Source organism: Coloeus monedula, assembly GCF_965178545.1.
Source record: "Coloeus monedula genome assembly, chromosome: 3".
In the NCBI taxonomy this organism is placed as follows: Eukaryota; Metazoa; Chordata; class Aves; order Passeriformes; family Corvidae; genus Coloeus; species Coloeus monedula.
Genome location: NC_138783.1, coordinates 106,330,447 through 106,355,403, shown reverse-complemented (window position 1 = coordinate 106,355,403; position 24,957 = coordinate 106,330,447). Strand labels below are relative to the sequence as shown.

General features: G+C 40.8%; 1 protein-coding gene across 1 annotated transcript; it reads left to right on the top strand.

Annotated features, from left to right (window-relative positions):
* The first annotated feature begins 732 nt into the window (after positions 1 to 732).
* On the top strand, positions 733 to 23,868 carry ACOT9 (acyl-CoA thioesterase 9). The gene is made up of 16 exons (XM_082277997.1): positions 733 to 1,001; positions 2,335 to 2,426; positions 3,969 to 3,995; positions 6,933 to 6,978; positions 10,565 to 10,735; positions 10,828 to 10,865; positions 13,457 to 13,540; positions 14,119 to 14,222; positions 15,015 to 15,088; positions 17,165 to 17,232; positions 17,667 to 17,778; positions 18,833 to 18,923; positions 19,689 to 19,774; positions 20,536 to 20,623; positions 20,809 to 20,959; positions 21,218 to 23,868. The coding sequence occupies exons 1-16, from the start codon at positions 988 to 990 to the stop codon at positions 21,274 to 21,276; spliced, it is 1,305 nt and encodes a 434-aa protein (XP_082134123.1). The 5' UTR covers positions 733 to 987; the 3' UTR covers positions 21,277 to 23,868.
* Positions 23,869 to 24,957: the final 1,089 nt, after the last annotated feature.

Here is a 24,957-nt window from a genome sequence, read left to right as displayed (position 1 = left end):
CCTCTGCCACACAGGGCCCATGTCATCTCTGCTCTAAGTTTCTTCAGCTCCCAGGAATAAAAAAATTCCGATTAATTGAACTCGTTGATTATTTGACTGTGGAAAGCACACAGCTTGTTTAACACAGCTGTATTTTCACAGAATCACAGAATAAGGTTGGAAAAGACCTCTGAGATCATAGAGTCCAACCTGTGACTGAACACCATGTCACTAGGCCATGCTACTGAGTGCCACATCCACTCTTTCCTTAAACATTTCCAGGGACGGTGACTCCAGCACCTCTCTGGGCAGTCCATTTCAATGTCTAAGCACCCTTTCTGTGAAGAAATTCCTCCTATGTAATGTCCAACCTAAACCTCCCCAGGCGCAGTTTAAGATTGTCCTCTCGTCCTGTCTCTGGTTGGGTGGGAGAAGAGGCTGACCCCACCTGGCTACACTCTCCTTTCAGGGAATTGTAGAGAGTGATAGCATCACTCTTCAAGATCTTATGATCAGAAAATTCCGAGGCTCTCAGTTACCTTCCCTAGCAGTGCCACCCAGGGACGGGCCGGGGCAGGAGACCGTGTTTCCCCACGGCCGTGTGACGGCTCGGGGCGCGGCTCAGGGCTCCGGGCACAGCGCCCAGCTGAGCGCCGCCAGCCCGCCTTCCTCACGGTACAGTGAAAAAACGGAGCATTAAAAAGAAAAGATCACGATGCCTATTAAAAGCACGTCCCGGCAGGGCCCGCCCGCTCGGCCGGGCCCGCCCGACTACTAACGCTGTCCTGCTCCAGCCTCCGCCTCGGGGAGAGGCCAAACTGCGCGGGCACAGAGAGACGGAGCAGGCCGAGGCCGAGCGGTGCCACCCGGGGATCCAGGGGTGGGCAGGGCGAGGGCTCTCAGCTGCGGGCGGCCCGGAGCCCGCTCTGTGCGCCGCGAGTCGCTGCTGTGGGAGGACTGTGTGGTTGGGACAGGCGCGGCCCCGCTCTGACAGCCCCGCCGAGCACCATGCTGCCCACCCGGTAAGGCGGCCCCCACGTCCTTCGGCCCGGGTGGGGAATGGCGGCCGGGAGAGACGGTGCCTCCGGCGGGGCCGGGTCCGAGCCCGGGCAGAGGAGGGGAGGCCGTGCCCCAACCCTCGCCCCGCAGCCGCGCCGCGCTCCGCCGTGAGGGGCTCGGGGCGCGGTCGGGGCGGGGCACCCCGATACCTGAGCAGCGCCGCGGGCAGCGCGGCTTTGGGCGCGGCGCCCGGGCCCGTCCGGGGCTGTGGGCGTGAGGGGGCCCTGTGGGGTGCGGTTGGAGCGGAAGGCGTTTGCTGGCTGTGCCGTGACACACCGAGCCCAGAGGCTGCAGCAATCACAGAGGCGTTTCACTCTCGTCATTCACGTCATTCCTGGTGCATACGGAACTCTGATGCCTTCTGAGGTTTTTTTTTTTTGGTTTTGTTTTTTTTTTTTTTTTGTGTGGGTGTGTTCCCTTTTACTCTCTTAACGCCTCCAGGGGTATCTGCAGACAGGGAAAGCTTGTGTGTACATGATACATATGTGGAGATGAAGGAGAGAGAGATGTGTAAATGGCCCTGCCTTTCTGTTGGTGCCTGAGGACTTGCCACCTTTCCTTTTTTGAGGTGGAACTCCAGTCCCAGAGGAAGAAAATTAAGGGACTAGCAATCTATATTCCTTGTCAGGATGATGCTGTGAACTATCAGAAGGGGTTTTACACACCCTCTGCGTGTTTTTGCGTTACCACAGTTATGCTTGCCTCGAGGAGTAGTGCTGGCTAGTACCTGGTAGAACACTTGGTGAACTGTGGGTGGATTACATTCTCTGAAGGGTTTCATGGTTGTCCCTTCTTGCTTAATGGCTAAGAGGATTATATCCTGCACTTTAAGCTTTTTTGAGTTGCTGCAGTACTAAGCCATGGAGGAGAAGACCAGGCTTAGCTGAATGTGGCTGCTTGTGAGACCTTGTGAAATCCTTGGGATATTCCTCCTTCTGCTGCTGTGTGAACCAGCCAAGTGCAGAAGTGTGTGGTTTGGGTCATAGATGATTTCCTAGAGGCACATGGACCCGATCTGCATTAAGGTGCTACAGGGCAGAAACTGGTGTTTGGTCTAAATTGGTTGGCTCAGGGCATCAGTGAAACATTCTTCTTTCCTGCTTTTAGGTAAGAATAGGTGTCAGTTGGAATTTCAACTGTCTTGGAACTGTTGTACTGATTGTATCTAGTTCTAAAAATCAAGCTGAAAATAAGGACTGGTGTTTCTGAAGTCATCAGCATAATTCCAAATTAAATCCTAAATTATTTCCATGGGATTATTTTTAATAACGCTAAATTCTTCTCCTCTGCCTATAGGTTGTGCATCATGAGGAAGCTTCCTTCTGTTCTGGCTAGGACACTCACTTCTGGGATCAGTGGCTCCCCAGGGCTTCCTGACATGTCTGAAGGTAAAGTAAATGGCTGTAATCCAGAAGATTTAATGATGTTACTAGGGAGTTTATTCTTCAGGTGGTGTCCCTTCATGTATTAATATGGTTTGGATAATGAACATACCCTTGTCTGTTAGCTCATGGTGTAAGTGTTTAGGAAGCAGCAGAAAATCACAGTTGTTTGGAAGTGAATGGCACAAATATGCATAATCATTGAAATTCACATTTAGAGGCTCCTGTGGTTCTTCAGCCTTGGAGGAGCTTGGTTCTTTTCTGGCAGGATAACTGCTGCTCTTGATAGAAAGTCAGTATAGTACAGGCAGGTGCAATGAGACTGGAGAGAATGGCCAAGAAATGGGGAGCTGAGTGGAATTAAAGTCTTACAGAACTTTTAATGTTTCAATCCTGTTAATTTTGTAAACTTGCAGAAATCTTTTAATCGGATCAGCAGCATTGCCTCGTGAAATTGCTCTTGTCAATAGAACTTTGTGTTGAAAGATTGTTTCAGTGCTCTAATAGTAATAAACCATAATGCTCCCGTTTCAGAAGCTTTAAAAAATGTTTTCTTGCTTTCTAATCCCTTGTACTGAGAAAAGGGCAGGAGGAAGAAGGCTGGAACCAGGTACAAATAATTCCTTCATGGAGTACTACTTATTTCTGAGATCTTATTTTTTACTTTGTTCTCTAAATGGAAGTCACCAGTAGTTACTGGTCATCCAGTAAAAGAGAAAATGCGGGTTACTTGTTGTTAGAGAACTTACTTTCATTGTTATTAATAAATGGTAAATTAGGACGTCAAAGGACAGAAGCAAGGATACAGAATGTTGCATACTTGCAACTTGCCCTGCTTGTTTATTTGGATATTTGATAATGATACCACCTAGAAGACCAATAAAAATAGTGAAACAGTGAGGTCATCCTGGTACTCCCAAGGAGTACTAATATTTTGTGGACTGCAATAACTGTAAGCATTTGAGATTCTGTTTCAAAATGGTTAAAATTCAGAGTTTTGCTGATATGTAAACTATGTTCCTTCAATTTGGTATCCATGCTTTCACAAAACACCAAATACTTTTTCTTACTAGCTTTTCACATGCTTCCTTTTCACAACTGGGTTCCAGTTGTGAATGCCTTCACTTCTTCCATGGTTCTCCCAAAGGCTACACAAAACAGGACTTCGGAATTTTCCTCTGAAAAACTCTCATCCCATTTCTTGAAAAGTGCTCCAGATACTCTTTCTAAAGTTAACAGTGTTTGTCAACAGTACCTGGTAGCCCTAAGTTTGGAAAACTGTTTGGGATTACACTGCAAGCAGATACCACACAGAGTTGGTAGACAAGGAACTGGAAAGCTGGCTTGAAAGGAAAGGACAAACTGAGTTGAAACCAAGAAGACACTGACTGTAATTCAGGCAAGGATAGGTTGCTTGCAGTTACTAAAATTAAGGAACGTGTGCCTAAATGGAACTGAAGAAGGTAGAATAATCAAGTGACTCCTATAAGATGTAAAATGCATTGTTTCTTTTCATTGTTAATCTAACCTGTGTTTTGTACTCCACAGGACAGTCACCCATTCATGTGAATAATGGTGTGTTGTGGTAATTTGTACATATTAAAATATTTGCTATAACACTAAACTTACTCAGCTACCGTTTTTCCTTACTTTTTGATGAAAAATGAAGTGCCATTATTATCCTCTGTTGACTTGCTTAAAGCCCCTCTCCCTTTGGTGAATGGCCCTGGTATTAATTGTGGCAGTGTTGTTGCACTAAATCTCTGTCAGCATACTCTGTCTGCAGTGCTGGATAATACGTTCCCAAGAGGCTTGTGGATACAAAATCTCTCACAGCAGCAGCTCCTGCAGTACTTGGCTTCATTTTAGGCATTTGAATCTGTATCTTTCACCTAAGTCCAGACCAAGCTCTGTACCAAAGCTGGTGGTCTCTCTGAACCTGGATGCAGCTGGGGAGGCACCAGCATAAGGGGCATGGATCTGACTGGTAGAGATGAATGCAGTGATCTTGTTCAGCTGCCCTCTTCGTGTCTTTTTCCACAGCACAGTGCAAATAAACTCAGGGTCTGCTGCTCTGGCATTGATGATCCATTGATCACAGTTTAGGAGATACTGTGAAATATGCAACACGATAATGATGGAGAAGTCCCATTTGCTATAACTGTTTTGCATATTTAGGATATTTTTCAAATAAGAGAAATAGCTTATAGATTTTCGTGCTTAATTTTCTTACTTAAATTTCTGTTGTTACTTAAGTAAACTTCTAATATCTAGAAGAGCAATATAGTCTTTGCAGGGAGGAAGAAAAGAGAAAAATTATATACTTATGAGCTGTAAAATGGACTAGATTTTGCTTGACAACATTTTAGAAACACTTCACACTTTGTCCCTTTTGTTATTAAGATAAAAATTCTGTGTGTTCTAAGCCTGAAAAATACTTATTTTTATACCTAAAATCGAAATCAGATGTGTTAAATGGGACTAACAGCTTATATACATTTTTGCAGGTTTGGACCCGAGATTTTTTTTCAGAGCTTTTTACCTGTAGAGTTGAAAAGGAAAATGAACTTAGTGCAAACGAACAGAAAGTGCTGTTTATTCCCCCTCCATCCCAGCACAGTCTGCACACTGTTGAAAAATTGAGGTTTTGCATTCTAGAAGCTATAACAGTGTTTCTGCTGACACTGTATTGATCAAATGCATGCTATGGTAGCTTCACAGCTGGAATATGAGTAACAAGAAAGTAATACCTATTCTGTAAGCAAGCCTGCTGCTTAAGGAAAAAGGAATCAGACCTTCCCTGTTTCCAAAATAAATCAACTCTCAAGATTTTCAATCAGGTTCTTTCACTGAAATTTTTTTTTGTTCTTAGAATTAGTTGTAGAAGTCTTCTAATTTCAAAACATGTGTTTAGCCTAATTTTGTAAAGAAACGAGGCCTAAGTAATCTATTTTATTTTGTCTCTACCTGCCTATTTTCTTGTCCTCCTCTTCTTCCAGAACCTTTTGTTGTTTGATGTCAGCCAAAATAGATGAGCCACCAGTCTCCAAGAGAAACATATTTCCAGAAACTTTTTGAAAATTGGCTTCCAAATCAGAGGTTTGTTAGGGTGCCAGAGCTAGAGTTGGGGTCAGCCACAGAGCCTGCTGTTTGCTGTCTGTTGGTGAGTCACTGGGATCCATGTGCTGGCTGCCAGTAAATCCCTTGCCTGCCTCTGGCTCAGGCTGGTGCTTTTCTAGCAGGCAGGCAGAATAGAAATAGGCTGGGAGTGTAGGGACAGGGGCTGAGGGTGCTGCAGAAGAAGGAACAGGGAAGGGGAGGTTTGGGGTATAGCAGTGGTGGTGGTGTGGGGAACTTGGGCAGATGCTGATGTGACTGAGGAGGAGGGGAGCAGAGCTGAGTAGATCTGACTGAGAGAGTGGAATGTGTTTTAAATCCTAGGAATCAGCTAGACTCGCTCCAGGGTTTATAGGGCAGCTTGCTGATCACTGTGAATACTCTGACCAGGCATTTAGCTTGAAAAATGCCAAGCCTGATAAAGGATCAGCTTGTGACTCACCAGCAGCCTCTTTCAATTTCACCATGAAATTCTGGATAATTTTTGGTTGCTCTTCCTTGATATATCCCTATTTTGTCCTAATATTTGAACTTCTTTGTATAAAAAAAATCTTTGTAAATAAGCAAGGATACAACACAATACAATTCTATACAATTCTCAACTTCAATTCTGAGCTTGGGAATTGTTGCTACTTGTTTTCAGGTGTTTCCAAATAGCCAACATTCACATGCCTAACAGCCATGGGGTAGTTTGGTAGATTTGATGGGACCTTAGAACACTTAATAATCTCATCTGAGAAAGAGTAGAAAAGATGCTTATGCAGATTATTCTTGAAATTTAGGAGAAACCTGTGCAGAACTAGTATTAAGTCTGAGGGTGCGAACAGGGCCAGAATAAATTTTATAGACCTGTCTTCAGTGTCTTAACACTGTGTTCTTTCAGACTGCTAAAAATTTGGGCTATGAAAAGCTGCTCGCAAGAACCAGCCTGCTGATACTGCCCGCCTTTGTGGGTGGGATTATTTAATTGGTATTCTCCTCATTCCCTGTTTCCCAGCTGCACTGTTCCCTTTTAAGTTCTTTTATGACTTTCTGATTTGTGTTATCTCCACAGTTTGTGTTTAGGCTGTAATATTTTCACATCAAAATTCCCCAATCTAATCTTGATCCATGCTGTCTTTCAGCTGTTAATTAGCACTGGAGGTGACTGATTGCACTAACAAATACTCTTTGTTGACCATATGCAATAAGCTGTGGCATTGTGTTACTCAACCCATTCCTGTGATATGCCTACTAACAGCAGCAGTGAATTTGGCCAAACTTTTGTTTCTGGGCTGCTATTTGCATGAATTTGCTTAATTTTCCTGTTCTGGGATGAGGATTGTGCCTTTAACACAACCTCATGTTTATCACTTGCAGAACTAAGCTTGATTTGCTTTGATTTTTTTTTTCCAGTGCGGAGGCAATTGAGGGATATAGTGGGAGCATCTACCAACTGGAGGTACAGTGTGCATTACATATATTTGACTTCATTTGTGAAACCAAGGTGGATCTCAGGGTTGTGGTAGTGGAAGTTACCGATAGTTAGCTTGCTGGCCGGGGGAAGAAAAAGATCCCACGAAAAGGTAATTGAAACAAGGCTTCTGAATTGGTACTTTGTGGATCACAAACTTCTAAGATTTTTCTGTCAGAAACAAAATACCTCATCTTGGTGCTTACAAGATTGTCCCACTAGCGTTAAATCCAACGGGAGTTACGAGCTGTAGAGTCTGGCTGACAATGCTGTGTTGCTGTTACCTCTTGAGTTATCTCTAGGTGGATTGCCCATGTGGTGGATTTATCCTGCGCTGGATTCAGAGGCAGCTGAGCTTGCTCACTGTGTAGCAGGCTGCATTCCAAATGGCACCCATGTCACTTTGGAAAATTGTCAGCTTGGGATCAGAATCTCTTTAATCAGGAGCATTTTGAGCATTTCCTTTTTCTGCTCTAACTTAATTTTTGATTAATTGACATATACTTTAAATAATTGCTGGTTTGGCTTTATTCAAGTTACTTTCCTCCCCCTCCATTACATTGAATAAGCCAGAGTTGACTGTAACACTCTACTGTTACAGTCTGGAAAAGTCGGTATAGCAGTCTGGAGGAATTATGTATTGCAGTTTGGTTGGTGCCATGTTTACTGTTAATTTTGGCTGTGTTTGCTGAGCTCTTCTTTCCCACTTTGTGCAGTGATAGGGAAATGAAGAGAGGCTTGCCTGGGTGGAGTGTCTGATGTGTCCAGGTCTTCTGACTCAGTTTATCTGAACACAACTGTAGGCATGCTAACAAGAATGCCTGAATCTGGGAAGCTGATTTTTGCTTAGTAAGAGTAGTATCTAAGCATGAGGGGGCTTGAACTTTTCATCCAGTCAGCTAGAAAGGGCTCTAGAAATTGTTTATGAAAAAGCCTTTCCCACACCCCAGAACGGCTGAGGAGGAACAATGTCATATGGAAATACCATTTGAAAATTGAGATTTTAGAGTGCTCTGGTCAAGTCTGTTCTTCCATCTCTTTTTTTTTTTTTTTTTAATCCCCACTGTTCCTGTCCTGGAGGGAGAGCAGACTGACGCCAGGATCACCACAGCAGTGTTTTTCTTAGATAGGTACTTCTCTTGTGCTGTACAAAATACAGCAGAAATGGTTTGCAGAGTACTGAATCCTTCAGCTACCATGAAGAAGTAATGCCAGGGAGACCACAGATGGGAGTGCTTGAGAATGACCAATTTAGTACAGAGAGGTTTGGAGGACATGGATTTTTTTTGAGAGCCCACTTTAAAAATGGAGTAATAGAGTTGATCCATGTGGAGAATGAACAGCTGGGGATTTAAGTGAGTTAGGCCACAGAATGACTGAAGGGGAAATATTTGAAAGAACAGCTTAGGGGTCCTGAAAAGGGAGCTAGGGAAGGACTGATGTACATATATGTGGAATGCTGGGAGAGAGGAGGGATGCATGTTGGAGGAACATCTTCAGCCATTAATTTTGCTAAAAGGAGACTTTGGTTTGTGGTGTCTCTTGTAAAAGCCAGTGGCATTTTGTACTCATTTGTTATTAAAAAGATATATCTTGCTTATATGTTTATTCTGGTTTTGTACTTCAGTTGTAGTTAAAACTGTTAATCTGTTCATTGTTAAATATAGTCTAGATGGCATTGTGGCCATTTCAGAAAGATGTAAACATCTCTCAGAATGTTTAGGGCAGGTGTAAGTTAATACTTAGATGACTTATTGTTACTGTTAAACTAGTACTGCAGTGTGTAACAGTATTTGTCTGTTGACAAATGTTACTACATTGAGCCCAATACTTCTGCATATTGAAGAGCACATTCTGAAGTGGAAGTCAAGAAGAATTCTGCTGCTGACCTCAGAGGACCCAGGATGGAACTGGTGAAAACAGAATATAGTTGAATATAGTTATTGTTAGGTTTCTTTATAGACAAATTTCTGATTTACTTTCTGATTAATTTCTTTTTAAGCCTTTCACTGAAAGACCTTGGAAAAAACATTTTTAAAAAGCATGAAGATGCATCATCTTGGACATTGCATCTTTCTTTAGTCATCTAGTATATTCCATTTCTATGCAGTGGCATAACTTCAAATGTTAACCCTCTGGAGGAGGTTGTTATCTTTCTGTTTCCTCTGAACTCCATAGCAGTCACATTACCCAGATGAGGTAAACCACATCTCATGTTTCAAACAAACAGATGAAACTAACAGAAGTTTTCTGCTTGACTTTTACTGGTTTTGATCATGGATTATTCATATTTCCCTGAAATTTGTTAAACAGAAAAGAGGGAATATAAATATGTTGAAGCTTTATTTTCGGAAGTAATACTCAAGCCAAGTAAGCTTTCATTTTAAATGGCTAATACCCAGAATTCACACAAAGTCAAAATTTAAGACAAAATTTCTTTTTGGTGAAAAGGTTTTCTGTTGTTTTCTTTTTTTTTTTTTTTTTAATTGGTTTTGTTAAACACAGTGTCACTGAGATCTCAGCAATGCAGCATGCACAACTGAAGGAATGGCACACATCCAGAAATTTAACATTAAGTTTGGTTGCTTAGTGTTTCATGCATTCTCATGCTCTATGAAATGGATCCATAGTTTTGCATACTCTATGGCTTTATACCAGAACTGTTGCATGTTTAACCCCTAGGTTTCTGATAGATGGGTATTGATTCTAGAGATGTTAGGAAATACTTGCTTTATTCAGTCAGGTTGCACTTCTAAGGGGAGGGAACTTTGGTGGAACACCTAAGGGAAATATTGGGCAAGACTGTTACATCTTATAGATACCTGTGCAAGGAATCAATTTGGTAGATTGGAAAGAAGTGACAATAAGTTGGCCCCTTCTCCATTGTGAGAGTTGCAACCCCTCTGACTTGGTGGTGCCAGAAAAGCAGCTCTGAAGGAATAGTTCTCCCTTTTCTGTGTTGTTTCTTTCTGTAACTTTCCTGTATAATTTTAAGATGTCTGGGTGGGAAGAGAGAAAGAGAAGTAGGTTAGTTTTCTTTGTCTTTTAGCTTGCTGTTAGAACTGATGCTGCAGAGGGGGAGCTCACCTGTGGATGGTGGCAAGTCTTAGCAGATTAGTTCTCTTGTTGATAGTGTTAGCCAACACTGTACATCTACTTTACTTCTTGGGAGAGATTGTAAATTGATGGTCAGTCCTTTAAAATCAGCATTGTGAGATGATTTGTGATACTGTAGCTATGGAAGACATGAATATGCACCAAACCTCATCGTTTTAGTTACGTCTGATCTGTTTTTTTCAAGGGGAACCATTTTGGTAACATTCAGAATTAGATGCATTTTGTTAATCTCATTAGTGTGAAGTGTGTGCTTACCACTTGTGTACTAACTATTTCAAAGATTTCTGCAGTAGTCTTGCTTAGCACCTCTCATTTTGTGCGTTTCACTTTTTATTCAAGGCACGCTCACTTTCTGCTACATTTTGGTTGTAACTTTGACAATCACCAATGTGACATCTTTTAGCTAGGGCTGTGGTTCTGTTGTTGTACTTCAGAATAATGGTTTTTTTCTTACCAGGGATCATGTGCAAGCAATGCAAGAAAGAAAAGCTCTTCATACTTTACTGGCAAAACGGCAGGAAGATCTCCCTCCTAGGAGAATGAAGGATAGCTACTTGGAAGTTATTCTACCTCTAGGAAGTCAGCCTGAAATAAGAGAAAAGTACCTGAATGTACAGAACAGTGTAAGGTAACAAAGCAACCATGTTACATGTACAGGAAACTGTTAACTTCTGTTTGCTATGTGAATAGATGTTTAATTGTCAAACCCCTATATTGCAGGTTTGGAAGGATACTTGAAGATCTTGACAGTTTAGGAGGTATGTACCTATGCCCTTGTAAAGGCTGCACAAAGTGAATTTGACTACTGCTGAGCACTGTTTGGTGTGGCACAGTATGACCTTGGAGGGAAAGCCATAATTGTGCTATTGCAGAAGGGAAGGAAAAAAAGAAGACACCGGTACTTATTACAGCTGGTGGTGGGGTCCGTGGCTGCGACCCAGGAAGAGATGACCAGTCCGGGGAGATGGTCCCGAAAGGAATCGCCTGCCCGAGGTCCGGTGTCTTCCTCTCAGCTGCTGGCAGAGGAGCCCTTGCAGAAGCTATCAGCTCTTTAGTGATTATCAGCTCGTGATTTCAGCTCAGCTCTGCAGGGCTGCCTCTAAGGCCAAACCAGACCAGAGAGAGAGACGAGCAGACCCGTATGGCTGGTTCCGCACGAAGGGAGCTTTATTGGGGGTTCCCTCCGGCGAAGGGAAGGCCAGTGACGAGCTCTCCTCCTACAGAGATGAACTGGTCTTTTATAGGGATACAGGGGATCAGCAAGGGGACCAATGGGTTACAGAGGGTCTGGGACAGACCAATGGGTTACGGAAAGATCTGCATAGGGTCTCCCAAAGGATTGTGGGTCTACTTTCCCTCACCATGACTCAAAAGTCCTTTCCAGGGAGTCCTGCTGGGCGATTGCGAAATCTCTTATCTCAGCAGACATCCCTCCAGGGCAATGGCTGGGCATATCCCACAGGTACTGAAAGAGAAGGAAGGATGATAAAGAACAGGTGGAAGCAAAATTGTTCAGCTTCCTACCTCTGTCAGATTTTTAAAGGACCAGCTACAAAAGTAATTTACTGAAAAGTGATTCTACATTATGAATTTCCATTGAATGTGAACTTAGAGAAAATCTGTTAAGTGCATCTTGAAAATGAAAACTTACTATTTTTTTTTAATCTTGAAAAAAAACCTCAAGAAAAACTGACACAAGCCCCAACAGATAATAAGATGCAAATATTTTAATCATGCCTTTGGGGACAAGAGAGTATAATCTGAAAATAATGTAATGTATCCGCTGAGAACAAATTAAAAACAATTGGTGTATATTCTTGGGTTCTGCAAATTATTGTTAAGAGTAAAACCAACTCAGTTGTTTCATGAGTTAACTTTCTTAATTTTTTTCTCCTTTTATTTATTTGTGATCTTGAAAAGTTCAAGATCTTTGACTTCTTTATTACAAGTGTGAGGTTGTTAATAGAGCTGGGAGATACTTTTATCTTAAAACATCACCAGGTGATTTCCTCCTTCATCCAAGTTCTGTAGCTGGTTGGGAGCTTTTTGATGGAGGTTTTTGACAAGGAATTAAGTGCTTATTAAGGGAAAGTTGTGAATCAAACAGTTTTTTTCTGTTCCTTCTGAGAGTCCAGATGGACAAAATTGAGGAAGGCAAAGAAAGAAATGAATGCATGTCTATTGAGGATAGACAAAATAGCTGCATGACTGATATTTCTTCCTGGGAGGCGGAAGATACTGGCTTCAGTATCTGTCCTGAATTAGAAAAGGAGACTTCAAACTATTGGCTACCCTCCATTGTTAACATGACATGAGCCTGCTTTTCATTCTGTACCTTGTTTATTTTGCCCAGAAATCTGTGAAGATTTTACTTTTTTCCTGTGAAAGCACAGAATCTCTTTGCCTTGTTTGCAGTCATACTGGGCTCCAGTCAGTTCCACTGGGGATGTATTGGTTTTGGGTTAATCCAGATTCTGTCCCAATTAGACAATATTGGGGGTAGTCATAATGATGTAAGTTGATAAGCTTAACAGGTTTTAGAATTGTGACTTCAGTAAACATAGGGAAAAAGCATCTTAGATTACTTGGAAGGATAGAGATCTTCCAGAACACAGAATATTCTGGTTTGGAAGGGACCCACAAAGATCATCAAGTCCAACTCTGAAGTGAATGGCCCATACGGGGATTCTTTCTCTCTTATCTCACTAAGTAGAAGACAGATACTTTTGAAAATGAAAATCTGTGTTGAGTGAAAATTACATGAGCACTAGAAAAAAATATATCTTTGCAGCCTTGAATTACTCCAAGGAGTCTGTTTACTTGGATGTGCTCTTATGAGCAAACCTAATTAGTTTAAGTATGGTTTAGCTAGTAGTAATTGCAATGTGATAAATACCTCTGACTATGTTTTCATGCCTGTAAGGCACAGTTTATTTAATCTCCACCTCTTGAAAGGAATCAGTATTTAAAAAGTCCTCAGGTAGCATATATCTTTGGACAGCCTTCATGAAATCAAAATAGAATGTAGGAAGAGTCTGAGACAGGGAGCTGCAGAGGTAGAGCGAAGAGATTGTGGGATTGAAAGTCAAGTGATGAGCTGGTTTCAAATGCTTAGTTAAATTTATCTTTGTAGTAAGTAAATATGCATAAAACTGAGACATCTGCTGCTATTTTCTTTATAGCAATCCCATGTGTTACATACATGAAAATGTGGAAGGTGTGCTCTCCTGTAGTAGGATACTTTAGTTTGTGTTTTCCAGGTACTTCTTAACGCTTTGCAAAGATGACTTTGATCTGTTCCACTTATGTTTTTATTAAAGAGCTGACTCCATTTCTGGTCTCTTCACAGTTCTTATTTGCTACACTCACACCAAGCAGGAAATGCAGCCAAGGTCTCCTTTATCCATAGTCACAGCTCTGGTGGATAAAATCAGTAAGTGGCAATTTAGTAAATAAAAATAGTTGAATCTGCTTGTCTTACTCTTTCACCAGCTACTGCCTTCCCATGGTTGTTATTGAGGATACCTTCTTCACTCCTGTTTTGTTCACTTCATCTTATTTTAGCTTTGAAGTTTTGTGGCTTTTGTTGACAGGAGATGGGAAGGGGGTTTTGTAGATGCTTTTCAGCATTCATATGTCACTTCCCTTCAAAATACGACTTCCATGGTTCCTGCACTTTTGTGCTTAGTTTTATTTTGGCATGCAGGTTCCTAGCTTCATTATTGCACCGTGTTTATCCTGGTGGATCTTGCCTGTGTTGCCTGTTCTGCTGAGCACTTCCTTGAGTCTGCTGTCCACCTGTGTCCCTGCTTCCTACTCCCGTTCTGGCGTCAGAAGTCTGCAGGGGCAGAAACTGCAGACAAGCAGTGTGGTCCCTTGCAACAACTGTCTTTTTTGGGTTGTCTTTGTGTGTGTTGCCACTTTCAGATCACATAAAGGCCCTAGAGAATCTGGCCATTCTAGGACAGTTGTGAGTGATGTCTCCAGTAACCCCTAGTGTTTGTCTTGTAGATTTGTGCCAGAAGATTATACATCCGGATTGTGACATCAAATTCACAGGCAACGTTTCTTGGGTTGGGAAGACCTCTATGGAAGTGAAGATGCACATGCTGCAGGTTGGTTCTTGTGACCTCTCTCCATCTTACGACAGGCATGAGGTGCTTCAGGGGGAATTTACAAGAGCATATAGTGATGGGACAAGGGGGGAATGGCTTCAGACTGAGAGAATGGGTTTAGATGAGATTGTGGGAAGAAATTATTTGCTGTGAGGACGGTGAGGTACGGGAACAGGTTGCCCAGAGAAGCAGAGATGCCCCATCCCTGGAAGTGTTCAAGGCTGGGTTGGAAGAGGCTTTGAACCACCTGATCTTGGAAGGTGTCCCTGCCCATGGCAGGGGTGTTTGAACTGGATGTCTTTAAGCTTCCTTCTAACACAAATCATGCTGTGATTCTATGATTCTGTGATAATTCAGGTAAATGGGTAAATTTTTTTTATTCAGTTGCTCTCCTGAAGTAAAGTCTCTGATGTAGAAGATAATGTTACACCTTTTTTGTCTGAACTCCTTACAGTGCTGGCCTTAGTGGCAATTTGGTATTAAAAAAAATGCTATGGCATTTCTCACAGTAAAGGTTAAGCAGGTCCTTTTACAATGCCTATGTTGATTTCCTCCCCTCCCAGCTCAACGTTTTTAACAACCTGGAAAATGTTTACATTGTAGAATTTCTGAAAGGAAAGTTTTAACTATTTCCTTTTCTTTGACCTATTGCAAGAGGTGTTGGAAGGAATGACAGAATGTGAAAGTAAGCAGAATTAACAGTGTGATTGAATAGTTCATGTCAACTAAACAGTTTGCTAAGCACATTTACAATTTTAGAGTTCAGTAATATATTTTTCCTGTCTCTTTTAGCTACATGATGGTGATTACAGCCCTGTGTTAGATGCAACCTTTGTCATGGTGGCCCGGGACCCAGAGAATACACGGTAATTTGTAGGACAGGAAAAGTTTCCTAACTTCTGCTGTACTGAAAGTGGCAAACATGGCAGCTTGCTCTGTATGGGTAGGAGTCATATAATGTAGGTCATCAATAAACCACATAGTTGATGCTTTCTGCTGGCAAGTGTTAACTTTCCTGTGACAAGCTTCAGACTTGATTTTAGCAGTCATCATACCAGGAATTGCTGGTAGTCTTGGGATCTGACCCTTTATTTTAACAGATTTTTCTCTGTGTTTGAGTGACTGGTCCGAATGAACACAGAAGTGAATGAGAAGAAGTGAACGAGTCTGCCAGAAACCCACCTGCATTCTAGTAGTTAATGATTGAGTTTCAGTGGTTAAGTAGACTTTGAGTGAACAATACCATTAATTCCCTAATAGACAATAGGTGTCATCAGTATAACTCAGGTTAAAACTTGCTTGTGTAACTACAATGGAACTGGTAAGTATTACGCAGAACTTAAAAAACCCCCAGACACTTATTTTGTTATTTTTCTGGTTTTACTTTCTCTATAATTCCTTGGTCATTAGAATAAAAGGCTGCTCAGTTGCAGTTTAGATTTATGACTCCAGCATCAGAAAAATTGGCTGTAATTCTTATCTCTTTCCTGTATAGTCTGCCAAAGTAATAAACAATTCTCTGTTTCTAATTGGTTTAAATAATTGCTTGTACTTACCAAAGAAGGTTGTGTTTAATGAAGGGGTTTTACATGATAGAATTATGCAGTCCTGATAAATTAGAAGTAGTTTCTAGGTTGGTTTTCTTCAGATTTTTTTCTAGAACCAGTGAACATAGTGTACATTAAGAAATCCAATTATATTATGGTTCCCATTTTAAAGACTAATTTTTTGAAATAATTGCATCAAATTTGATTAATTCTTCAGTAGCTGATTGACTGAGGACAAGCCTACATGGACTTGTGCAGCTAGGTGCCAACTCCAGTGGCTGTTGTACAAACTAGGTGGCCACTGACTGGCTGTGTTTTGGAAGCATTCTGTCCATATAAGAAGGGTATTTATGTGGGGTCAAAACTCTTCAGAGAGGTACAGAATATGTTAGGTTGGCTGTTGCCCCACAGAAACATGGTTGTGTGGCTTTGGGATCACAGCAAACTTGCATCTCAGCAGCTTGGAGCTTGGTCAGGAGATCTGATGTAGATGTGTGCTGAGCTGAGGAGAGGGGACATGAGCTCTGTGATGGAGAAGGAGCTGGTGGGTCTCCAAAACCCAGAGGTTTAGCAAACCAGGAAAGAGCAGCTTGTTCGAAGAGAAAAGATCCTCTCTGCCTGTTGTTGGCAGCCCAAGTAAAGGCCTGGAGTAGAAATGAGTTGTTCAGCAGGTCTGTATGTGTGTGCATGTGTGTATATGTACATATATGTATGTTGTTCTCAGCATTTGTATAAATATCGAAAGTAGAAAAATAATAATTAGAAATTAAGGGGAGGAGCGACTCTTGAAAATAAGCATTTGTCTTTACTTGTGAAGATAATGTTATATAATTAGGTTAAAGTAAACTTACTCGTGCAGTAAAACAAACAGAAATTTGTGCTCAAGGCACGTCATAATCTTCTTTGATAAGTGGTGCACGTGGTAAACAGCTTTTGGCTGTAGATAAGGCTGTCAAGGGAACACATAGATTATAAAAACACTTGCTAGCTACGGCACCGTGCTCCTTCTATTACCAGGAGGAGTGGTACCAATCAAGTTTTGGTGTAGACTATCGTAAATCATCATGTTTTCATTTGCTGAGTTTCAGAACAGCTTTCTTCTTGAACAGTCTTCATTATAATTTATGGGTACAATTTTAGCTTCTTAAGAACCATGGATGTGTCACTTTCTCTTTCCTGATTGCACTAGGTAGTGGTTGGATCACATAGCTGCCTGTTCAGAATTAAAGCTAATGTGATACTCTGTTGGAGGCCATGTTTATTTCTATCATATAACCTGAAGTATGTCATTCATCTTGTTCTGTGTATGTGAGTAAAAATGGAAGACTGTTATAATGTATTTACAGGAGAAATTCTTGTGAAGTTGGTTACTTAAAAAAAACTTCCTGTCCATAGGCCAGCGTTTGTTAATCCACTCATTCCTGAGAGCCCTGAGGAGGAAGAAATCTTCAAGCAAGGGGAATGTATGTTGTATTTCCTGGTAGTATGCACATCTGCCTCAGTTGCAACTTATTAGCTGGGAGGAAGTAAAGTTCTTGTACCATTGGCAAAACCTGAAGCTGATTGTTCTGTAGGGTTTCTTGTTAGATATGTTCTGTATTTGAGGGGAGTACTCAAGTTTTCTGTAGGAACAGTGTGTGGGTGTCATAAAATACATATAGAAGTTTTTCATCACATTCCTGAGGTACTACTGAATTTCTGCTTTATTTTTATTTCAATGCAGTCAATTCTAAAAGCCAAATTTCTGTTTGGATCTATAGGACCATGAAGTTATAGGATTTAAGTTTCAGGGGGAAAAGGAAAAATGGAAAGACAGCTGATTCGAGGTTAAAATCTTGAGAGCCATTATTTGTGTTTTCTTTGAACTCTAATACTATGGGTTTTTTTTAATATTCAGTGAACAAGATGAGGAGGATTGATTTCAGCACTGCTTCCTTACTGAAAATGGCTCCCACTGCAGAAGAAAGAAACATTGTCCATGATATATTCCTTAATACATTGGACACAAGGCAAGAAGGGGAGGGGTGAAGGAGAACTGTCATGTTATCAAAGAGAAAAGTGCCTTTTGAGTGGGTGCTCATAAGAGGGTAGTCTGGAATAAATGCACACTTAAATTCTGTGGCAGTTTATTTGAAATGCAGGTACAAACTTTATTGTGACATACGCAGTTCTTAGAAGAATCTTCTGTTGTTCTAAACAAGCTGTTAGGAATAATTTTGAGGAAAAAGGTTAATGATGTTTGACCAAATAAGAGAATGGAATGGTCATGACTTGCACAATCAGTTTTCTGCCATGATATCTAATTAAAAAACCTGTGAGGGCAGGAACTGGCTGCCTTTTGACCAAATAACCTTGCAGTGTGTTTTAAATACAATACCTGACAACATTATTTGAGGGAGTTGTTAGCATATTTTTCTTACACTTGAGATTGGTGTGAAGTCATCTGATGCCAACAGTGATAGAACAATGTCTAATTACATTAGTGCAATGTTGTATTTGTGATAATTTATCATTTTAACTTATTAGCCTATACAGTTGTTAATTTAAGTCTGTTTACCAGAGGCAGACATGCTTTCCCTTAAAATTAGCAGTTGTACTTTGTATGCATTCCATCTGGGTTTGAAAACTTCAAAAACTGTCTGCATGTTTGATGTTGAATTATTCTATTAGCTCACTGTGTGCTTTTATTTCCTGTTATGACAAAAAACAGAGCAAAGCTTTTCTGACAAAGTGATCACTTTGTGATTGTGATTCATCTTTTCTTTCATGTACCTTTCTCAAGCCTCTTCATTCACATAAACTTGAACATTAGCAGAAGTTTTTGAAATATCAGGAGCATAGGTTTATTGCAGTAACAAATCAAAGGACAGCTTTAGATAAGGCTTCAAGGTCAGCTGGAACAGTGTTTAGTGATACCATTTCTGTTTTGGGTTTTATTATGGTGTTCTATGATTTTGTGGTTGTTTTTTTTTTAGTGTGTGTCTGCATTTCCTATTTATGCTTTTTTGGCTTGCTGAATTCTGCTAATTCTGTGGACTGTAAAGTTTATTGTCTCTTCCAAAGGACAGTGAGTTTCAAGAGTCGTAAATTACCACCCAATTCAGTGTGGATGGAAGATGCAAAGCTAAAAGCCCTGCAGATTTGCCATCCTGAGGTATTTTGAGAAATATTAATGAATTACAGAAAGTTACTTGAGAAGTAACTTTAAGAGGGAATTTTTACAAGGATAGTGACAGGACAAGGGGTAATGGCTTTAAACTGAAAGGGAAGAGGTTTAGAATAGGTATTAGGAAGAAGTTTTTTACTGTGATTGTGGTAAGGCTCTGGAACAGGTTGCCCAGAGAATTTGTGGGTGCCCCATCCCTGGAAACATTCAGACTGAGTGGGGCTCTTAGCAACCTGGTCTAGTGCAAGGTGTCCCTGCTCATGGCAGGGAGGTTGGAATAAGGTATCTTTAAGATCCCTTCCAACCCAATCCATTCTGTGACTCTATGAATTTTCATGTAAGATGAAACCATTATTTTACTTGGCTTCTGCAATCCTTGCAATGTATTTAGAGCCTAGTTTCTTTCACCAGTTTTTTGTTTGTATGGATTACCACTGCAAAATGGATGATTTTTAATGATCTTGTTTTTTTACCAGACTGTCCATTCTGTGTAAAGAAATTCCTTTGCAAAGTGTTTGCAAAACATTTGGCCTTTCGTTGCTGATACAGTTTTGAGTTGTTACCTTTGCTGTCAGATTAGTCGGATAATGGAGCTCCTATTAAGTAAAGTTGCCTTGGGCATTTTCAATTTTACATACATATTTCAGTAGTGCTTTTTATATATTCAGGTGTTGGGACTTCTGTTAAATACTGTGGAGTGCAGACTTCAACATAAGGCTTTGAAAAGAATTTGGTATTTGTTTCTATGTACAGGAACGGAACATCTTCAATAGGATCTTTGGGGGCTTTCTCATGAGAAAGGCATTTGAACTGGGATGGGCAACTGCTTGCAGCTATGGGTGAGTTGTAGATCTGCAATGTTTATATAATCCAGAGCATTGTGCACATACACAGAGGTTGGGAACCCAAGCTAACCAACCTAATGACAATCTGAGCTGAAAAAACTTAGGTGTCTGGTAGAATCATGCACTATTAGTGCACAGTGCTGCTCTACTTGGAACATCTGTCATGTTTACAAAGAGATTTGCACCTTGCTCCTTGAAGTTTGAGTTTTAAGCATTACTTGTCAAGATAGAAAATACATTGATTTTTCTGTTGTCTTTTCTCTTACCAAGCTATTGAGATGGACTTTTTAACCATATAACATATTCACTCTATCAAATAAATATTACATCTTTGCATTCAGTACACAAGAGGAATGGGTTCTCAACTTCTATTAACTGCTTGAGCTTAGGAAGTGTGACTGAAGTCATCACCCAGCAAAGGTCTATATGTAAGTTAATACGCATAGTAAAGTTCAGTGGTTTGTGTCAGTCCTTGAAAAACTGAGGCCTGAGCAATGATGGCATGAAGATTGTCTAGCAAGTGTAAGTCATAAAATACCATAATGGTGCAATAATGTGTCCTTAGTGTGTACTTCATTGGTGTGAGAGATTTCCTCCAGTGATGACGTAACTCCTTAACACTTCCTGTAGCCTCTGTTTAAGGAAGAGATTTATTCTCTAGTAACCCTTCATTAAAATGCTGACAAGTAGATATTTTAAATGTCTTCAAACATGCTTTTTATTCTTAAAAATAAATTTCTTGTTTGCTTCCTCAGGGGTTCCAGACCCTTTATCGTATCTGTTGATGATATCATGTTTCAGAAGCCAGTTGAAGTTGGATCCTTATTACTGCTTTCTGGACAGGTAGGAATTGATTTCCTTTTGAAAAGGAGCAAACCTTGCCTTTGCTGTCACCAGTGTTAGTCACTGATAATGAACTGTGTTATGAGAGTGTGTGACTTTCCTTGTTAAACGCTATAATGAAGTCTGTTACAGTTTTCAGCACTGGTGGTAAATTACAAGCTGTAACTCTCGTTTTAACTGTGTAGGTCTGTTACACAGAAAACAACTACATCCAGGTTCGAGTACACAGTGAAGTTTACAATGCAAATACCAGGGAGCACCATACTACCAATATTTTCCATTTTACATTTATATCAGAAAATGAGGTCCCACAAGTTGTACCTAAGACATATGGAGGCAAGTATCCCATTAGTATGTTGTCATCATAATTCTGTAAAAAAGATGGATTTCTTTCTCTTGGAACACTGGTCATTTTAATAGATGAACTGTTGGCATTTGAGTAATTTAACAGGATTTCATGGCAAACCACATACATTTTATGCTTTGATGACAGTGTGGATTGCTTCTTATTTTTGCCAATCTGTGTAGTTGTAGTTGCCCACTATTGATACTAAGTTCCTAATGTGGTTCTCTCTTTTGTCCGCTTTATTTCAGAGTCCATGTTGTATTTAGATGGGAAGCGACACTTTACTGCAGTCATGAAAGAAATCTGACAGGCACTGGGTGCTGCCTCAGCAGTGTAGCAGCATGCTGTCTTGGCAAAAGCTGTCACCAGAGGCGGCTAATGGAGAGGTGCTTGTAATACTCAAAGAAAAGCCCCTCAACCACCCCAAACCAAACAACCCCCAAACCAACCAAACCCAAGCTCCACACCAAACCCTGCTGTTTTAGTATTCTTTATGTATTTGCATATATTTGGATTTTTTTTATTCTTTACTATTAGAATTTGTTGAAATCTTTTACATGCCAGTGCTAGGAAAAGAGGCTGAAAAAATACAGTGTTAGGCTTTGGGTAGACTCTCTTTGTCCGCTTTGAGAGATCTCATTACAACCTTTGCTGTCTTGTCACCATCTGCTGCCTTTCCCTTAGTAGCTCTCCTTTGTGTTTCCCTGATAAGGGATAGAAGTTCTGTCAGAAAAAGGTGTGCAATAAGTAGATAAGCAGAAGTGAAACAATTTGACCTACATTCTTGTGTAAATTAGGTTAAGGGTCATAATTCTTTTTTTGCAAGGACACATGCATCTAAGCAGCAGCAGAGGCTCAGAAGTTACTAGTGTGTGCACAGTGGAAAGCAGGTGTTTCCCATCAGTGTGGATTTTACAAGGTTATTGCAGCTTCTGTTTGGATGGTTTCATGTTCCCTTGGAAGGAAACTGATTTTTGCAATGAAAGGAGGCGGCCAGATGGTATTTTCTGGTGTTCTGTTTGTGTCCTTGCCAGCCTCTTCTAAGTTGTTTGGTTTTTTGTTTTAATATATAACTCTGAGTTCCTTAGTGAATTACTTCTCATGGCCTGGGCACTAGAGGTCTGATTGTTGAGACTGGGTGGGACTGGGAAATAGCATTGTAGAACAGAACATTTTGGTTTACTAAGGATTGGGAACAAAAAAGGTAAAATGCTGCCCAAATGGTTATGGTGATGTTTGGTGCTGCAATTAGGGGTCCTGAGAATCTGTGTTGAGCAACTCCCAAGTCAGCTGCTGAATGATGGAAGGATCTTTATCCCACTGAGGGGTGGTACAGCTAGAGGACAGTCTCCTCCTCAGCTGGATTATTTATCTGTTCTCTTAGTGGACTGTAGTGCAGTATGAGTACTGCACAGCTCTGAAGGTTGTCAAGTTTACCTGTGAAGGTCAGAGTACTTCCCCACCATAGAGGGGACACCACGGTGGACATAATACGGCAAATAAATAACAGGAACAGAGTACTTGATACTGAAACACTTCTGATGTAATGGAGAAAGTTTTAATAATCTCCAATTTCTTGAAACCAGGAAGCTGAGTGGATGGGAGGCATCAGCTTTTAGTAGTGAGTATGTCACAAGCACAAACCTGGATCTCTGGTACCTTCATGTCAAGATTGATGTCCTAACTGATCAGGACAGCCAAAGAGGAGTTGGGCTCAGTGGTTAAATTGATGAAATGTCATGTCTTAAAATACACAAGAACAGATTCTGGCTTCCATGTGAGGTTTAAAGTCTTTTGAAAAGAGAATGCAGCAAATAGGAATTGTGTGAATCAGGACAGATGCATGAAGCAGGTTGATAAAATAAAGCAGCATGTTGAGCTTTTATTTGTGAGTAAGAAAGCCTGAGACAGTCACAATTAGGACCAGTTTCCTTTGGTGCTAGGATGGCATGAGGTTCATGACTCCTAAAAGCTCTTTGCTGTTCCTGTGAGGAATTGTAATTGACCACTGTAATAATCGGCATGTTACACATCAGCCTTTCCTTCCTAAGATTCAGCTGCTGTTAATGGATGAGTTGGATGGCTTTCCAGAGGAGGCACAGGGGTGTGGCCTGATCCAGAACAGATTCATGCATTGCCCTGATAGTAAACTCTTGGTTCCTTCCATAGAGTTTCTGTCTTCAGCCACACTCCAGTGCTGACTCAGCTCTATGTTAAAATCTTGATGTTAACATCTATGATGTTAAAATATTTTTCTTTAATTGTTGTGATGCTGTGGAGATAACATTGTTTTTCCTGGGTTTTTCCTTTTTAAAACTGACTCTATTAGACTGACCACACAAATAAAGAACTGAAATTCTGTCTGAGCTTCTTCCCCCTCCCTGCAGGGATCAATAGTGACTGTTAAAAAATAAATAGGAAGGCGGGAAATGAAAGGATCTATTTCAGAACTATGTATTACTCCTGCAGGTTTTTATCACTGACCCAGTGGTCCTACCTGGATCGCTCTTTTTTTAACACTTGTAAGTTAAGGGGATATCAAGTTTGTCCTCTACTGACTTTTCAGCTGCATTTAAAGATGAATTTATCATAATTTCTAAATTCAGCCTTTGGGAAATGGTTGTAGAGGAGAAGAAGAGGTAATAGACTATGGAAGGAGGTGTGACATCAGAACCTCTGGACACAGTGAAGAAAATGAATGCTACAAATGAAGATGCCTAGAAAAATTGATGTGTTCTCAAAGTTTGTGATAACTTAATCATATAGCACAATGACAGTAGTTACAGAATGTATGTACGGACATGCAGAATGTGTTTGTGTGTGTATATACACATATGTAAAAGATATATGCTTTTCTGTTTATTGCTATGTATATGTACTCATGCATTTTCTACTCCGAGAAGGTAACTCCAAGCTGTCACCCTCTCTGGTGACAGGCTACATGTGTCTTTGTTCAGAGGTATGCATGCTGCTTTGTGCCTTTGTATGTGTGAGAAAAATGTTCTCAGATCTCACATTTAGAATTAAAATATTTCAAGATAGTAATTTATGTTTGGTTTATGTTGCAACTTACATACAACCTGTCACTGCTGTAGGTGACTAACCCTTACCACAGAAGCCTAAAGGAATTGCTAGAAAATATTTTTATTTATAGTAAACTTATCTGTAGAATTAATTTACTGTGGCTCTGTAGCAGGAAGCAAATGTCTGTGCCCATCATGTCTTGGAATACAGTGAGGAGGAGCAGGATTGCCTCCCCTTGCCCTCTCACTTAATAGTGATATAAAAGGAGATTTCTGTGGGACTGGCTGAATTAAGTGCTCAAAAGAGTGCTTTGTTTCAAATGTTCTCATTTTTCAGTGGTTAAAAAAATAGTAAAATTACTTACTTAAACTTCATGTAACAGCTTCTAGTAGCCGTTTTTCCAATACAGACTGTTCCTTTGCAGCTATATTCTGGGGTTCAGCACTCTGGGAAGAAGTTTGCAGGAGCTGGTGCAACGTGGGCCACTGAGCAACAGTTCTAGTTCAGAAACCTGCTCTAAGCTCACGGCATGGTCAATGGGTTTTACTGCACGTCCAGTCCAACCTTTGTCTGGTGTCACTGGTTTGATTGCTGATTCTCCTCTGACTGCGTTCTTAACTAGGCATGGGAGAGATCATTTCTTCTTGGGTTAGGAGCAAGCTGATAGGAAAATAAAAGGGTAAATGTTCAGCTTTCATGAAAGAGAATTTGGGGACTCCTTTTGTGGAAGGTGTAGTTGGATGACCAGACCTGCACAGAAAATATACTGGAGCACTTCTCTGCCAGCAGAGATCCTCAGCCCTGTGGGGCTCCAGTCCATGAGGCTGGAGGCACTGCTGGACATTGGCTGGTCCTTGCTTCCCTTCTGTTACATAGCAGAAATGGGAGATTTCTGGAGAAGGGGAATGGGACTCTGGGGATTGGTGCTTGGGGCACTCAGAAAGAAGATTGGTAGAGGTTCTGG

What these genes read in the sequence shown, in the direction of transcription:
- ACOT9 (XM_082277997.1), top strand. An exon ending in AGATCTTGACAGTTTAGGAG is followed by an intron (nt 10,866 to 13,456) that starts GTATGTACCTAT and finishes GTCTCTTCACAG; the next exon opens with TTCTTATTTGCTACACTCAC. An exon ending in AATCTTCAAGCAAGGGGAAT is followed by an intron (nt 17,233 to 17,666) that starts GTATGTTGTATT and finishes TTTAATATTCAG; the next exon opens with TGAACAAGATGAGGAGGATT.